General features: G+C 42.9%; 1 protein-coding gene across 3 annotated transcripts in view; it reads right to left on the minus strand.

Moving 5' to 3' along the window:
• ppp2r3a (protein phosphatase 2, regulatory subunit B'', alpha) overlaps positions 1-18,719 on the minus strand; it is an 84,822-nt gene that overhangs the window by 30,644 nt on the left and 35,459 nt on the right. For all 3 annotated transcript variants that reach the window (XM_027008600.2, XM_027008602.2, XM_027008601.2), the window contains one exon: positions 3,644-6,374. In XM_027008600.2, coding sequence (XP_026864401.2) covers positions 3,644-5,797 — 2,154 coding nt within the window. In that variant the 5' untranslated portion in view covers positions 5,798-6,374. The remainder of the gene's footprint in view (positions 1-3,643; positions 6,375-18,719) is intronic.

Consider the following 18,719-nt stretch of genomic DNA (forward strand, 5'->3'; position numbering starts at 1 on the left):
CAATGTTTAAACAATTAAATTAGATATAATCCCAAATTTGTTGAGGGGAAACCTTATGAGAAAGACAATAGTGCAAAATAACAGGTTGAATAACATAACATGCTGACTTGACATTAAATGTGTATAATAAAACACATACCCAATATATGCAATGGCATAAACTGATTAGAGTAGTTGGAAATCCAAACTTCACTATCAATTTCAAAATCTCTAGTTATCTTAATCTAGGCCTCAATTGGTTGAAGTAAGTAATCCAAAGAAAATACAAAAAGCACATTTAGTAGTCAGTATATAGCAATCACATGTACACAAAGACTTCAAATGTATTTAATGAAAGAAAAAACTGTTGTCATAGTTACTGAGACTTCTATGAATTATTCATTTGAAAAGCAGCAGAGATTTTTTTTTAAATGTGGCACCAAATGACATTCATTGCCACTCTGCAATTAAATCCTTTCTAAATTTCATTAATTTGACATTTAACATAAAAATAGATTTCTGTTTCACAATGAGTTCAAACATTTATTCACTCTCCCACAGACTCTCACTAATCTCTGTATCCATACATGCCCATACAATTAATCACTTATAACACTTGGGCTAAGTGTTGCTTTTATAAAGATTTCTTCATTTTTTTAGACCAAGTAAACCGAGTTCTATACATAGCTCTGCACTCTGCACTCAACTCGCTGGCCTGGTCACTCGTCTCGAAAGGAATCTTTTTGATTTATGGCAACTGTAACACGTCCATTGCCAGGATGGGGTTCCCTGTCGCCATGGAGATTAACTGCACTTCCTGACAGGTGCAGTGGAGGTCAACATGCCCTGTCAGCACCGGGAAGCCATACCAGCAGGAGCATACTGGTGCAGCCATGAGAAGAGGTGGCTCCTATGTCCACGCTCCTGCCCTGAGCCTTTCCCCAGGGAGCCATATGTTACAGAGCTACATTTCCAATCATCCACCCTGGCTTCATCCAGGCCTCAGCGAGCTGTTAGCTTGCAGGGCTTTCCCTAACGAGTGTGGATCAAAGGGGTGGAGCTAGATCCAGCTGTCTGTCAGCTCTCAAAGAACTGGCAAGGAGACCCAACCACAGAAACCATCAGCCTCCATCAGTCTCAGTTCCTATTTTTTCTAGCATTGCATACATGCTGCGGAAAGAACTATTTTAATATCTTTGCATACATGCTGTGGAAAGAACTATTTAAATATATTTGCGGTAGCTTACTTGGCAAATGAGCTTAACAGCAACCAGAGCCTGGTATTAACTTTCTTGCAAATGCATTTTCTTCCATTAAGGGCATTTGTGGCCCATGACAAGGCAGTTATGACAAAGGCAAGCATTCTATAAAGATAAACCATTCTAACTTTAATGTAGAATACAATCAATGCAGGCAAATGTAACTAATGTCTCAGAAAAAGGAAAACATCTTCAGTTCCTGTTACGTGTTACGCAGCTTGAGTACTTTGTGTTGCTTGAGTACCTGGCATTTACACATATAAACCATTTTCAGATGAATCACGATCTTCAAACATTTCAAATGGAGCTTTCACACTGTCGGAATGAGACAAATTTAAGGTGTAAACATTTAAAATTAATGTAACTATTAACTATTAACACCATAAAAAATAAAAAGCAAAAAGTTACATGCTCGTTTTTGTTTTTATTTTTAACTGGACTGTTGCCATCATAGTGAACTGACACACTCCAGAGTAAGTGTACTGTGTCTCTCAGCTGCAGTGTTTACCACTGTGATTGGCAGCTGCTGTATTTATGTCTGCGAGTGACAGCGTTGTGTTCCGCTAGGTTAACGAGCAGGGCCGTGGGCCCTGTAATTTCCCTGGCCACCTTGTGTGAGACGGGATCAATGCAGCGTTCCCAAACTTAGCCATAACACCCCCTTGCCCCCACCCCTCTGCCATAGCAGTGCAGGGTCCATTTTCCTTGTGGCGACACTAAGTCTCTTAGCAGAATGCCATAGTAGGGGAGAAGGCTGACAGGCTCCACTCACACCTTTGTCTCTGGATGACAAGTAGAATCTGGAAGAGAAGTGGCTCCATGCAAAAATGACACCAGCAGTATCCTCCCTCTCTCTCTCTCTCTCTCTCTCTCTCTCTCTCTCTCTCTCTCTCACTCACTCAATCACTCACTCCCTCTCCTTCTCTCTCTCTAACTCTCTCTTTCTCCTCTTCCTCCCAGCAACCCCACACTCCTGCTCTCTTGCTCTCTCACCTATCAGCTCCCTGTAAAAGGACTCAGCCTCCATGGCACCAGCTGCATGGCCTCCCCCCAAAATAACGTGCTCCAATGAACATACCCTCCTTAAGGAAGGCCAAACCAGCATATTCACTGGGGTTGGAGTCTCTATTCAGTAAGCACCTATGAAGAGCCAGAGAAATGTGCTTCAGATCAAAGGTGCCCTGTTGATGCTTTCAGCTACACCTGCGTGATACCCATCAGACTTTTCTGTGTGGATGAATGGTATTAGATAAAAGCCCTGAGCAATTATGTGATCGGGTATTTTTTTCTCTGCCCACAGGCACAAGGTGCAAATCCCAGTACTCACATCTCTACGAACAAAAAGCAGTCTGACATCCTAAAAGCCACTCGAGCCAGCGAGACAGCATCATGTCTGCCCTCTGAAACCAAAATCATAGCAAGTGCCAATGTTTCTCACCCACATGTATAAGAAGTGGTAGAGGACAGAAGAGAGTCCTAACACAGTGGATCTGAGTAAGGCTGCATGCAGGCCCAGAAACGGGTTGCTATTGCTAAAGGGTTTTGACTCCTGACATGTGTCATGGCAACATCATAAATAGCCCTAGATAGCAGACGAGCTGGTGTTGGTTTACAAATCCCTGCACATAAACATGTGATGTCCCAATTTACCAGAGAGAAAAGAAAGAGACAGCAGTAGAACAGAAGTCCTGCGGTTACAACAGATTGATATGGGGCTACAAGACACAGCAGTTTAGCAGTTTCTGGGTGAGAATTGGAACAGTTTTTACTCAAGTGGAAGAACATCAAGAATGCTCCACTGATGCCATAATAACATGAATGCAGTCACCAACCACAAATTAAACAAATGAATGAAATTTATATATTTAATAGTGCACTCCTCATTATATAACAAGTGCTTACCTACACAAAACAGCAACAAAACAAAAATTCTCAAGTTTCACTTTGTCATAGAAACGCCTCTATCTTCCTGAGATTATTTGGAGTAAAAATGCAAAAATGGGTGAGTCAGTCTGTCCGTTTCAGGCATCAGAAATACAGACCCCTAGCTCAACTTATGGTTTATTCAATAGATGGGAAAATGAAATCCCATCCCAACCCGCATTTTAGAAGCACAATAATTTATATTATAAAACTTAAAAGAATCCCTATTCTCAGTTTTTATGCTATGCATATTTCAGAAGGAAATTCAGCTTTGTGGGGGGCTTTCATTTTGTGCCTCACAGAATGGTAAAATGAATTTTCCACTTCACTGACAATCACCTCACTTTAAGTGAGCCAAACCCATGGTTAACAGCATCATGTATATCTTTTTTCATACATGAATCTGTCCTTCAATCCTTTCATTCATCTATTCATTCAGTCATTCACTCACTTATTCATTCATTCAATGTTCGAGCACTCACCCGGATGATTTCGGGTGTCTGCTGGATGAGTATTGTGGAGCCTGTAGCTATGGCAGTGGCCAGTGCAGGCACAGCTGAAGTTGAGGATGTAGGTATGGGAGTGTTAGTAGGCCCAGAGGCAGTTTCAGACGGTGATGCAGGAGCAGGCTCCATAGCCATTTCCGCCTTAGTGCTGACCAGATTGTCCTGGAGCAAACGCATTACCTCGCGCTCCTTTGTCTGGGTACCTGTGCTGGCACCACTCTCCACCAGCTCCTGGGCGAAGCTCTCGATGCTCTCCAGAATACGCAGCAATAAAGCCCCATCGTCCTCTGTACCCCCCTCCTCAGCCCCACGATCTGTCGACTTGGTGGAGGGGTGGCCGGAACAACTGATCACTGGTGGACCTTTAGTCACTGAGATGCCGATCAGATGCGGGTTTTGGCAGGAGATGCTGGATGGCTGGGTGCAGTTCTTTATCTTAGGTGGTAGCAGTGGTTCCTTCTGCATATTCTGGGAGAGGCACTCCAAGTCCATCAGTAGTTTGTCAATATCATCCTCGCCTTCCCTTCCGTTGCGTAGGGCTGGTTTCGAGAACAGCCTGGCCTCTATGCTCTGCAGGGGTGCGTATGGCTGGCCAACAACTGCCTCAGGTTTCGGCTTATATGCAGTTCCATTTCTACTAAACTCAGGCAATTTCTCTGGACTGCTGGAACTGGGATCTGGGGGCAGCCCAGCACGTGCAGAATGCTGCCTCGACTCCGTAATCCCGAAACCCTGTTGCCCGTCCCCTCTCACCGCCCTGTCCAGCACCCGGCACACATCTGCATCTTCTTCAATGTACAGGGCCTCCATAGCATCTTTGCAGATGCTGTCACTGCTGCAGGACAGGAGTGAGTTGCTGGAGGAGAAGGCATCATGACGGCCTGTGGAGAGAGAGTGGTGAAGGGTGGATGGCAGGCTGCCACTGGAGGCAGAGAGCAGGTGGCCAAGCTGTAGGCCATTCGCAGGCATCAGTGCTGGGAAGGAGGTGGTGAGGGTCTGAACGGGTTTCAAGCTGTTGGTGAGATCCCTAGAGAGGTCCTGGGACTCTGGCTGAGGAGAGCAGGGCTTGGATTTAGACTGCGACATAGTGTGTGGAGGGGAATGGACAACATCCTCGTAGCGTGGTGGCTGTTCGCTGCCAAAAGGAGAGAAGGGGCTCTGCTGCAAACCATGGAGGCTGTTAAGCAGCTCAGACAGATCGCTGTGCTCCTGCCGCCCAGTTTGTCCCAGCTCCAGCTCCAGAGGGAGCCTCTTCAGGTAGGTGGAGAGTCGTGCCATCACGTTCTTGTAGATGGCCTCAGGGTTGCCTGAGTCACTCCCATCACTGCCCATAGATTTCCTCTTGATGCACTGCTTTATAATGTCTGTACACTTCTTCAGGTCCTCGGAGCACTTAAGCAGGATGTCTAGGCAGGCTTTGATGTCTTCCCCTGATGTGCCGCTGTTAGCCTTGGTCTTCTCCAGTATGCGGGTGATGAGGCTCTCCTCACTGAGGCTGTTCAGGTAGAATGTGGCCGTGTTGTTCAGACTCTGCTCCAGTGATGCACTGCGACTGAGCTTCTGCTCCTCTGGTGTGGCCTTCTGCAGCATGCCGAACGGTGGGCAGTTCTCATCGTTGCCTGTGAAGCTGCCATAAATTATGTCGAGGTCAGTGGATCGCCGGCTGAAGGAGTCAGGCCTGACCTTTCGACCCTTTCTGAAGGTCACATGGCTGGAGGAGTACTTGATCTTCTCAAAGGAAAACTCCTTGATTTTCCCACTGGCTAGGTTGATGGCCTCGCCTGTGATGTCCTTCAGGCTGGTTGAGCTTTGGATAGCAGATCCTTTTTTGACTCTTGGGATGACTTGGTGGGAGTCTTCACAGAATCCACCATGGCTAGCAGTACCATTTTCCAGCGCTTTTGTGGCAGGCTCATGGAGGCTAAGTGGCCTGTCTGCATAAGGCCAGGATGCTGGAGGATCCAGAAGTTCTGCACAGGTACTGCGGTGAGCCACTGTGCAGCTGAGTCCGTGTCTGAGCGCACCGCATGGCCCATTACAGTAATGCACCGCGTGCTGTGTGCGCCTGTCAATCACCACACTGTTGTAACAGTTTATGCTGCTGACCACAATGCGGTAGGTCGCTGCCATGTTCTCTCAAATGTTCACGTCTTTTCATATAACAAATATTCCACTTAAAAACAATTACAGTGACAATGAATGAAAAAAACTGCATTTAAAAGATCAACATTTTTGGGTCCAAAACAAAAGCAATATCTAGCATAGGTACAATCCTTGCTGAGGCACAGAGTAATAAGGGGTTACTTCAAATACTGCTGCTCCTGCTGATTTCAGACATAAGAAAAAAGATTTCCATGGCCGTCTTTTATGGCTGCCCCGTACTTAATGAGGTAATTGCAGAGCTAGCCATAGCGATGAGGCTATCCGTTCCTCAGAACACGGCTCTGTGGCCTAATGATAGGCCAGCCAACAGTGGTCCACGTCATCTCCCCTGTACACAGAGATGTCCTGCTGGCATGGAGGTGTCCGCTGGCCTCTTCCCCAACCCCGTAAAATGTCAGGCCGCCTGGTGATCGTTCTGCCTCAATTCGCTTTGCAGATGTGCGTTTGTCCCAATCGTTTGTCCACCCTCTGTTTCCCTCTGTCTCTCTCTCTCTCAAGTCAGATGTTCTCTCTCGCAAATGTTCTCTGAGTCCAGTGAGATCACCTGTGAGTCAAAAGGCAGAGAGACAGAACTCAGTAAGTAGGTTTCTCAGGTTGTGTGTTCTGTTATTAGTCTTTTAGTCACACTATTTTATGGTGGATATTTAAAATGATCCTAGACCATTACTGCATGACCTAAAAAGCTCCCTAATGTTGTATCAGTGTGTGCTAACAGCTTCCAAGTATGCAAAAGTCTTCTAAAGAGATCAAAGAGCATAAACACACCAGCCCAGATAATTGAACGACGTGCTAGCACTCCACCAATAAATAATTTAATATATATATATATTGGCTTCTCATTTCATTAGTTGAAGAGTACTTCTCCCTTTTTGGAACTTTTGAATAACAGAAAAGTCAGTGGCAATCCACAAAAACAGAAAGCAGTGAATCAGGAAAGACTGTCAGTGCTGAAACTCAATCTTGGCTGAAATGAAAATACATTTCATTTCAGATTCTTAGGTAGGCTGGTATTCACAATTATGCATTAAGGAGTTGGACAAGTAATGTGGATTCACCTTCAAATTCTCTTTTAGTCAAGCATTTACGCGTTGCCAGGAAAAGCGTCCCTGACAATATTCGAGTATGGGGAGTATCTTATATTCTTAAAGGCAGTGCTCTTAAAGAACTTCCAGCTTTACTGTAAAGTGTAAAGGAGCAGAAAATGAAAGACAATAGACAGCACAGAGCAAGTAGCATACTCAAAACAGCACAGGTGATCAGCACAGAGCAATCTGAACCCATTAATCAGTACATACCAAAACCACAGTCATAACATAATCAGAACAGCATAGACAGTAAAAATAGTAAAAAAAAAAAAAAAAAAAAAAGTAAAAATGGAACAGCATAGCAGTAAAAAGAGCACAAAACAAATAGCACAGACTAAATAGAACACACTGAACAGCACCTATCAATAGCAGTCAGAACTTAGCCAGAACAGCACAGGCAAAACACACAACAAACAGAACACACCAAATAGCACAGACTGTTCAGCACAATGAGATTAGCCCAGGAGTGACTCATTCCCACTACTCATTTCATACAGTGGTCATACATGCATCAAGGTGAATGCCACCAAAGCACATATAGACACTTTTAGCTGGAATAATTGGAGGAAAGTGTAAAGATGTAGATTTTAACATCTGCATTTTTAACCACCATGGTCAGTCTTTAAAATCAAATGCAGTGATGATTATAAATAAAGCACACATGGTAAATCTAACAGGGACTTATCATTATCCAATCTGCTGTATGGTAATTAAAAGTAATAAATCAGTGTTTTGCCCTCTATACATGCAGAAGGCTACCATGAGAAATAATAAAATAATTGCTTAAGCACTTAAGCATTCCAGGATAACATTCACATTCAGTAAGAAACTTCATGTCCTTTCTGACAATATAAGTACAGGGTTGCCTTATATTAGCTAAGCAATCTTTAACTGCATCACATGACATACTCTCCCCTCTAGCTACAAATGCCGCAAGATGCAATAAAAAGGTTCAAGCTGCAAAAAATGTACAGAAATTTAAAAATAAATCCAAGCAAGGTAAGACATTTCTGACTGGCTGTTGAGCAGCTATTACAATGGCACTGTAATACGCATCTTTGCCTTTCCCCCCTTTCTCTCTGTTTCTGTCTTTCTCTCCACTGAGAGTTAACAGATGAGTCAGTGTGAAATTGGAAGATGCAGTGCAATGCAGGAAACTGGGACATGTGGGAAAGAGCATTAGGAATGAAGCTCCTCCATTCACCTCCCAGGAATCTCTCTCCCATCATCAGCCATCTCCCTCTTCCGCTCAGTCTGCTCTCCTGTCACTGCTGCGCTGGTCTTGCTCCTCTTGTTTCTGGTTTGATTCATTTTTCCTGCCTAATGGCTAGCCTCATTAACAGCTGTGTTTTTGGTGCACACTGGCAGAGACTGTGGCAGAGACTGCTTCCCTTTTTTGAAACTGTTTTGCGCCATCACCACTGTTTTGGCATAGTAAACCTTACTGCTCTCAAGCTGTTTGTCATTTTTTCCTTGGACTTAACTACATTCTTCCCGGAAACTGGCAGCTTCCATCAGACATTGAAAGCCACTTTTTAAAATCACAAACTACACCCAAAGAACTACCAAAAATGTAAGTAACGTTAACATTTTGCTTTTCTATCATGGGCGCTTCCATTCTTCTTCAGTGCGCTGAGTGCAACATATTTAGTTATTCTTCATCTGTCGTTAGCAATAGTTTTATCTGTGAGAAGTGTAGAATAATTGCTAGTCTGATGGAGAACATTCTAGCGCTAGAAGTGCACCTTAGAAAGTGTTAGACCTATTGAGGAACTAGAAGTACAAGCTCTGGAGGCCTTAGGGGAAGTTAGCAAGCCCTCAACTCCGGCACTACAGCCCTCGCTACGGGGCGAATGGGTGACGTTAAGGCAAAGCAGCCAAGTTTCGGCTCGCACGCGGGAGCACTACACGTCCCCAATTCGCATGTCCAACAGATTTGCTCCACTCAGCGAGGCACCTGTTAAGGACCTCTGGTTGTAGAGGACTCTGTTTCGCAACATGTGAAATTATCTAGGCCTTTAGGGACACCAGCAGCATTAGTTAGCTGTATACCAGGGGCCAGGGCAGACACTGCAGGTAATCTTAAGGTCTTGGGCAAGCATTGGTTCTCTAAGATAGTTATTCACGTAGGAGCCAATGATATACACCTTTGCCAGTCAGAGATTACTAAAAATAATATTGAAGAGGTGTGTCAGTTAGCGACACCCATCCCAATGCGGTGTGGCGATATAACATACAGCCAGTTATATTTGCTGAAATGCTGGATGCCCAAGTGGTGCTCACAAAACAATGTGGGGTTTATAGATAACTGGAACATATTCAAGGGCAATCCTGACCTTTTAGGGCAGGATGGTATCCATCCTACAAGGGAGGGTGCTGCTCTCCTTTCCTGTAACATAAGCCATAGTCTTATGACAGACCTAGTAAATCTATGACAATTCAGAGTGGAGGCCAGGCAGCAGACAAAGAGGCTAAACCAACCATCTGCTGGTCGCTACGTGACGTCACCCGAGGTTAAAAAAAAAATTCTTAATAACATAATTAGTATTAATTATTAGTATTAATTATTAGTAAAGCTGGGTTTACTAAATATTAGATCCCTAACGTCTAAAGCGCTCATGATAAATGAAATCCTAACAGATCATAGATTTAATGTACTTTGCCTAACAGAATCCTGGCCAAATGAGTACATAGCTTTAAACGAAGAGCGTCCTTCTGGCTACAGCTATGTAGCTACTCCGTCCTCGTCTAACTGGCCGTGGAAGCGGCATTGCAGTTATTTATACTGACACATTAGGCATAAACCAGAAGGCTGGTTATGATTTTGAGTCCTTTGAAATTATTTTTTACTAGCATTAATGATGTAACCAGTGATAAGGAGCCCACTTAGCCTCTTTCACTAAATTGGCATCTACAGACCACCAAGACCCTACTCAGAATTTATTAACGAATTTGCAGATTTCCTCTCTAATCGAGTCACTCTAGTAGAAAGTACCATTATTGTTGGTGATTTCAATATTCACTTTGACAGTGCACAAGACTGCAATGGTGAGCTGTAGGGAGGCAGGCGCATGTGCGGAGAAAAGTGAGATTTATTAGGGGCAAATACAAATTCAGAGTCGTCGGAAAAGTCCAGGGTCATATTACCAACATAGAGATAGAGAAAGAAGGAGAACAACATAGAGAAACGAGGAACAGGTGAAAGTAATGACAGGCGTGGAAAACCAAAGGAGGGTGGAGAAAACAAAACTAAGGAATGGAACCAAAACACACAAGACAGGGAAACCATGGAACATGGAACCTGGGAAGGACTAACCATGACAAAGACCCTCTGAGATTGGACTTTAGTTCTTTATTAGATTCAGTTGGTTTCACCCCATGTATAAGGAACCCACACACTCTGGTGGACATACACTTGACTTAGTACTGACATACGGTGTAGACACAGAGATTGTAGTTATACTACCCCAGTCAGATACCATCTCAGTCCATTCCCTAATTTAATTTGAACTACATATGAGCCACAATATAGTAATCTCCACTCACTATCATACCAGACGCATGATCACGTCAGCCACTGCACCTAGATTTATTGCAAATCTCTCAGACTTGCGACCAGGACACCATCAAACCCCATGGAACTTGATCAAATAACTGAATGCTTAGAATCAGTACTCTGCTGCAGTTATGTTGCTCCACTCAAGAATAAAAAAAATAGGGACAAAAATTAGTACCCGGGTATAATGATCACATTCGCCATTTAAAACAAAACAAAAATTGGTACCACACTAAGCTTGTAGTCTTCGAGCTTGCATGGAAGGAGAGCCTCCTCAAGTATAGAAAAGCACTTATTACTGCTTGAACAGCTCATCTCTCGACCCTAATAGAAAATAATAAAAACAATCCTGGATTTCTATTTAGTACAATTGCACATCTAACTAGGAATAACTGATACCACTGCTCAGATTACAACATCACACAGTAGTAATGAGTTCATTAATTTCTTTAATGAGAAAATTAAGAACATTAGAGATAACATTAATAGTATTAACATGACATTGCGCAGCTACTTAGATCAGAACAACCAAGCCAAAAATTACTCTAGAATCTTTTACACCTATCCAAGAGCCAGAACTTACATCTCTGATCTTGCATTCAAAATCCTCCACTTGCTTACTAGATTCACTGCCCACACACTTTCTTAAGGAATTCCTATCTGAAGTAATTGAACCTTTACTAAAGTTAATAAACTCCTCGAACCTTGGCTACATTCCTGAATCATTCAAATTAGCAGTAATCAAACCAATTATCAAAAAATCTAACCTCGACATGTCAGCTGTCAAACTACAGGCTGATCTCAAACCTTACATTTATTTCCAAGATCCCAAGAAAAAGCTGTAGCTCAGCAGCTAAGCTCATATCTGAATCAGAACCAGATACATGAAGTCTTTCAGTCAGGATTTAGGCCTAATGGTACAGAAACAGCACAAGTAGTTAATAACATGTTATTGGGTTCTGTCCAGGGTTATGTCTCTATTGCTTGATCTGAGTGCAGCATTTGACACTATAGATCTGAACATTTTACTAGATAGTAAAATCTTGGGATTTGGGGAATACCCCTTCCCTGGTTTAAATCTTATCTAACTGGTCGCTATCAGTTTGTTAACATAAATTGAGACTTCTCAGCATTCAACAAGGTTAGCTATGGTGTCCCACAAGGATCTGTTCTAGGGCCTTTGCTTTTTTCTTTATATATGCTACCTCTAGGTGACATTATATGTAAATACTGTTCTATTTTCCACTGCTACGCTGATGATACTCAGCTATATGTCTCAGCCAAACCAGAGAACATATATCAGCTTAGTATTATTGACAAATGCATAAAGGACATCAGACACTGGAAGGTAAGGAACTTTCTCTTACGTAATCTTGACAAAACAGAGGTGCTCATATTAGGCCCAGAGACAGCTAGGTCCTCACTCTCTAATTACTCAGTGAACTTCATTGGTCTGCCAATCACATCTTCTCTAACAATTAAAGCTCTTGGAGTTATTATGGATCCCAGTCTCTTGTTCGAAGCTCATGTAAATAATATTTTTAGGACTACCTTTCTCGACCTTAGGAACATTTCAAAGATTAGGAACATGCTCTCCTCACATGATGCAGAAAAGCTAGTCCATGCATTTAATCGCTTCAAGATTGGACTACTGTAATGCCTTACTATCTGGCTGTAACACTTATGCCTAAACAAGCTCCAGCTAGTTAAAAATGCAGCAGCCAGAGTTCTTACTAGAACCAGAAAATTTGATCACATCACTCCTATCTTAGCTACTTTACATTGGCTCCCAGTAAAATTCTGTATTAATTATAAAATACTTCTAATGACCTACAAAGCACTGAGGGGTCTTGCCCCAGAGTACCTTAGAGAACTCCTAGCGCATTACAATTTACCAAGTCTACTCAAAAGGTGCAGGCTCTTTACTAGTACCAAGAATAAGAAAGTCTACTGCAGGGGGCAGAGCTTTTTTCTATAAAGCTCCCACACTATAGAATAACTTTCATGTAAATGTTTGAGACTCAGATACAGTGTCAGTCTTTCAGGCTAAGCTGAAAATCTATATGTACAGTCAGGCATTTTATTAACTACTTCCCATATTAGGTAAAGGTGTAGATCTGGGGGATTGACAGTTCTGGTAAACTGGGATGTTATGATGCTGTCACTTCACCTCTCTTTTGTCACTCAAGTTTGTTGACTAAGAGCGGCAGAGTGCTGATGTTCCAGGGTGCCCTCATGCCTGTGTTTCCTTCTGGTTCTATTTTTTTTTAACTGTGCTGCCATAGCTACATCTGCCGGAGTCCACACCCTCATACCTGGATATGCCAAATAATCTATTCTCTCTTTCTGCCAAGGTACACCTACCCCTGAGGTCATGATGTTACTGAGCCTCAACCTATCTCATCTGCCATGGCTACTCCCACCACCCCTTAATTCCCCTGCTGTAGCTCACCACACCTCCACCCCAGCCTTCTTGTGATGGCCCGAGTGCTGCAGGGCATGGAGCAGGATGCACAGACTCCCTCGACTTTGACAAACATTTATTAACATACAACGCATACGACAATGGTGACACACATAACATTAACGCTGAACATGAATACACATAACGCTGATGACAATGACCAAAACATCAACAGAGACTATAATAACATTAACAGTGACTACACAAACAATGACCAATGAGGAAGCACACACCAACAGGGGCTTAAATGCGGACAGACATACCACACTAAACCCTGTGCAGGTGTGTGATATCATGGAGGGCATGTGAATCCCCCTGTACGGGACGGGCCGTACCACGTGACTAGCTAGGGGGAGCATTCCGAGACATTTCTCCATTTCCCTTAATGGACATTCTCTTGCAGGATGGGTTTCGGACATGTGCACACCATCGGGACAAGACTAAGACCTCTAGGAAATTGGACTAGACATTAATTGCTGCATTATTTTCCCATTTTATTATTATTTCTTTTTCTCTAAAAATTGTTGTTATTGTGGTGACCGTTGTCAGTCAGAGGAGGATGGGCCTCCCGTTTGGATCTTGGCTCATGCTCTAGGGAATTTTCCTTGTCACTGTCACCTTGGCTTGCTCACTGGGGGCCTGGAACTTTTGTAAAGCTGCTTTGTGACAAGATGTGTTGGAAAAAGCACTAAATAAATAAATACATCTTTGATTTGATTTGATTTGATTTGATTTGATTTTAGGACATGGTATCCTGGCACAGCAGAGGAGAGGAAAAGAAATGCAGCTCCAAATATGTTCCCATGTCCAGTTCACCTCTGTTAAGCCCAGCAGACAGCCAGGCAGCATCATATTTCCAGCACCATCAGACCTCTAATGCATACTTACCAAAACAGAAAATTGCAGTGATTCTTTCTGGGAATTATTCACAGCTAGGTATGAGCAGGCACAGAAGTGGGTTTGGTGAAATTCCTTATAGTTTGTCCAAATCCACTCATAACTAAACAACACAGAATTTAACACAGAACTATAACATTTTAGTACTGACAGTGAACGTTTCAAAACTATCCAGTGTCTCTGAGAAATGTTGTGAAATGATTGTCTGTTTGCAGCTAAAATCTTCAGTACTTATAGGTTATACTACAATGAGTGCTACAATGGCCGGGGCGGGAGTGCTACAAGGACCAGTCAGCATGCACTATAAGGCCCAGTCAGGGAGTCTTATAAGGGCCAGTAATGGAACGTTTAAGGGCCAGTGAGGGAGTGTTATAAGGACCACTCAGGGGGTGCTATAAGGACCACTGAGGGAGTGCTATACCACCCAGTGGAGGGGTGTTTTTGTTGATAGAAAAAAGAAAATGATAAAACCCTAAGTCTGGCATAAATTGAATGATAAAAGACACAAGAAAGACACACAAAAGTGATCAAGGTAATTCCACCAAATATTGATTTCTAAACTCTCACTAAGTTAAAACATTTGTATTGTGTTGTTTAGAAATTAATATGAACATTTTCTTTGCGTTATTCGAGGTCTGAAAAAACTTTTTTTGTTGTTTTTTTTTTTGACCACTTGTCAATTTCTACAACTAAACAATAAATGTGGGTATTATCCTTAGAGCTTGAAAAGCAGCTTGTCATTAATTAAATATTAAAATATGAATTGTTTAAATATTTAAAAATACAATATTAAAGCTTTTCTGTCCAGCAAAAATATCAGGATCCTTAAAAAATAAATAGTTTCGGATCCTCATCAGTCTAGTTTTATGTCTGGTCATAGAACCACTGCAGCAGCTCTTTGGCTGAATGACAGCATATGTATGCTTAGAAAATAACAGCATCGCTCCCTTTTATTTTCTTGTCAAACTCCAAGGCCAACAAAATTCAGCAGCCGCAGAAGCAAATTATGATGGAAGAGTCTGCTTCTTTGCTTTGCTTCTGCATAGACTAAATTCTATTGGCCTTGTCTGACAGCCACTTTTTTAGGTTTACTACCCATCTTTTACACACTCATTTCATTGTATTCTTATTTTATATTTATTATATGCTTGTTTTATTGTATGTTGTTTTACAGGGTCCTACTAAAAATGGGATCTTAGTCTCAGTTGGTTTTGCCATGTATAGAAATAAATGAAGTAATGTGACTTCCCACTGGTCACGTGATTCGGCCCGCCGCATGCAGTGGGAGTTCATTGTTAGTTTTATTTGTAACCACACCCCTATTGACAGTTGACAGCACACCTGCACATGGTTTACTGTTATAATGTCTGTGTGTATTTAAACCATTGCTGGAGTGTGCATCTGTCAGTCATTACATTTGTCGTAGCCTGTGTTAGTGTTCATGTTTATGTTGACAAGGTTCCAAGTTATTTGTTTTCGTGTTCACTGTTTTTGAGAGTGCCACTGTCTTTAACATATGTCAATAAATGTCTATCACCGTTGAGAGAGTCAGTATGTCCCGCTCCTTGCCCTGCGGCACTCGGGCCGCTACAGAATGACTGACCACCAAAAGATGCCTATTCTCTCCATGGCAAACAGACTTCCTTTCAGGGATGTGCTTAGGGAAATCCCAAGCTGCTCCCGGGATCCCTGTATATTTGGGACTGGACCACGACCGGTGTTTGCAGCCACACCTGAGGAGGAGGTGAACACCCCCTGGAATTTCTTGGGGGGAGCCTAAGGCTACCAAGTCAGGGAGAGCTGAGAGACTCCAACGGGAACTGCGGTGTAGGCGGTTTGTTGGAGCTGGATAGGTCCCTGGGTAGTGAGGATATAGCCTGTGCTCTCCTTCTTCCGTAGAAAGGCCAGGAGTACTGGATGGGTCCGCCCAAATCCCAGGAGGTGGACTGCATCTGGGGCTCTCCTTGGGCGGCTGGCAACAGGTGGACCGTAGTCTGGAGCAGCATGTCTGGATCTGGGGCAGATGTGCCCCTCTGCATGTCTAGTAGAGTCAAGGACACGCCTCCAGCACCTGCGCTTTCAGTGGGCGCTCTGTCGATGCGCCTTCTGTATTTGTCTACAGGCGCGTCTGTTTGTTGTTGTGTGCATCCACGGTGCTTATGGGTGCAATGTGTTATATATACAGGCTAGGTCCCTCTGAGGAGGTGGCCGATTGCAAGCCATTGCCGATGCTGCAAGCCGTAACCGCACCTTCGGGCCGTTACAAGAATGTGCTTTAAAACAACCTAAACAGCTGCTGAGAGCTTCAATGCCACTTAAAACCTCAGTGTGGTCATAACTTCCCCTCCACGACCAGCAATGAATATAATCAGAGAGCAATGTCAGAGTGTGAAGTTACCTTTTCATCCTCAGAGAATCCACAGCATTTTCTCCTGGTTGCATAGAATTCATTATGAGAGCAGAAAGTGTCCATGGTAGACAAACACACTCATTATCCTAAAATACATGCCATGAAGAAAGAACGTGTGTGCGTGTGTTCCAGATGAGATGTACAGTGCGCTATTGCCATTGAGGATTAGAGTGAGAGACTCATTTTTCTGTTTCTGTTCAGGCCCATTGTCCTCTAAGCATGTCGCTTAATGACATTTACCCTGTATGGAGGCATGTCCATATACTGCCATTGCTGTGGTGACCCTGAGTTCCAGGACTGGGAATTGGTTTTCTTGCCTGGATGAACAGGTACTGTTGGAAGACACATTCATCACACCCTTGCTGCTAGTGAAACAGACCATTGATGTCTCACAGCAATGCAATGATTAGGGCTTCCCCTGCTCAGCAAATCACAGAGCTTACTACTGATCTCAAAGGGGCAAATTCGACCAATGAAAACAATAAACACTATAGTGCAGGGGCCCAAACATCTCAGTTCTTCTACAAATCTTAATCATTATGAGTTTGTCTGTTCATACTGAAGGGGATCACCAGGAGAAACTAGCTAAGTGTCCAGTAGTTTCCTGGGGATTCAGTAAACTGGGGCTCAGGGACAATATGGTATCCTTCTGGAGAAAGGCACCATGAGTAGAGCTGGGGAGGGCAGCAGACAGAGCGAGCTCTCCTTTGTGGTCATGCACAGTCTTGTTATTGTGCAGTAGCTGCCAAAGGGGGCCCTGCAGCCTGAGTCTGAGTAATGACTTTTAAAAGCCTTCAGTTGGACAGGGAACTCGGCCTGGGCAATAACAATACGTTAATAAAAGTTGGATTACAGGTTCACTGGATACCGCTCGTCTGTCCTTGAGCCAAGATCCACCCATAACCCTTTACTTCCCACAGGAAAGAAAACAAGCTGGCCAAAGGCTGCACTGCTGGGTTCACAACACTCCTGAGAAATCAGAAAATCCCCAGTCACCAGTGCATATATCCAAAACAATCTCACAGAGTCCTGGACATCTCCCTGAACGCTGCTTGTGTTTATCATTGCATGAAGCACTTCATAAGGAGGTTTAGCTAATTTATTTAATTCCATCAAACTACAGATCATCTGATCAATTCTGTAGTGTAGAGATTCTCAGACCTGAAACTTGAATACCCCTGTCCTGCTCATGGTTCAGCTAATTAGGGCGGAGGTTCTCAGAAGCATTGTAACACAAACAAAATCATTAAATAGTAGAGCAAGTTTCATACTGAACACTCCCTCATTTAAGATCTTAACACTACAGTGCTTTTGGGAAATGGGCCAGCGCTTATTAAGAAACTCTGAACTTGAGCTGAACTAGGAGTGTTTGAGCAAGGGAACCATAGAAATACTGCTGTAGTTAGTGTTGACGTATCAAATCTGTTGTGCAGAACAAACCCTTAGAAGCACCCATGAAAAACAGTGAGACCGATGCAGCTTGAGCAGAAAACAAATATAGCATGTGGTAATGCTCTTTAAAAGATTCATTCATTTTCAGGCTACATAGATCATAGTTCTAAGAATTTATTTAAATAGGTCTACAAAAAGGGTGCCACATTAATGAAGAAATCCACTTTCCTCTGTGTTCCTGATGCCTCCAACATTTAGGACGCTTTCAGTGATGCTGGTAGCTCCATGTGTATTCTGATCATTATTAAATTATTAAAATGATTGGTAGAGAAAGTTTATTTTATATAATTTCAGATTCGTTTTTCTTTCCATTTATCACAAACATTCAGAAATGTGGTTATGGAAAATCACCTGATTCCACATAAATAATTATCCCCCCTTGGAACATGTTGCAACGAATCTGCTGGCCCGAGTGCCGATAGGTGTGGAGCAGGACGCACAGACTCCCTCGATAAGGTGAAACATTTATTAACGAAAGAGACAAACAACACTGGTGGCACTCATACACAATATTAACAAAATACATGACTTCCATAATTAACACAACACACTACACAATAACACTTAACAAGGACTACATATGCGTTTAACATAACAGCAGACTAACAATCACCAACACCATACACACACTAGCTGAGATTTAAATAGACATGACATTAAACCCCGTGCAGGTGCGCGTAATCACAAAAGGCGTGGCCACACACAAGGTGAACCCCCCCCACGCGGCAGGCCGTACCACGTGACTCATGGGGGGGGGCGTCCCGTGACACATGTCCCTATTGTTATGCAGTTCGCATTATGCAGCTCCTATTTTGGAGTCACACAAAACACAAAAAGTTATTTGCTAGGAGCATACTTATGAATAGATGATAAGACTAATTCTACATTGTTTTTTCATAAATTAAAAGAAACCAAACTATATCCAGTGAATCTGTATTAAATGTTAATTAGAACCTGTTGCTGTGAGAAAAAAAATCCTGCCAATTGGAATAATATAACTGCAACAACTAGTATTCGCACATTTA

The sequence above is a fragment of the Electrophorus electricus genome, chromosome 15 (genome assembly GCF_013358815.1).
Source record: "Electrophorus electricus isolate fEleEle1 chromosome 15, fEleEle1.pri, whole genome shotgun sequence".
NCBI classification, from domain to species: Eukaryota; Metazoa; Chordata; class Actinopteri; order Gymnotiformes; family Gymnotidae; genus Electrophorus; species Electrophorus electricus.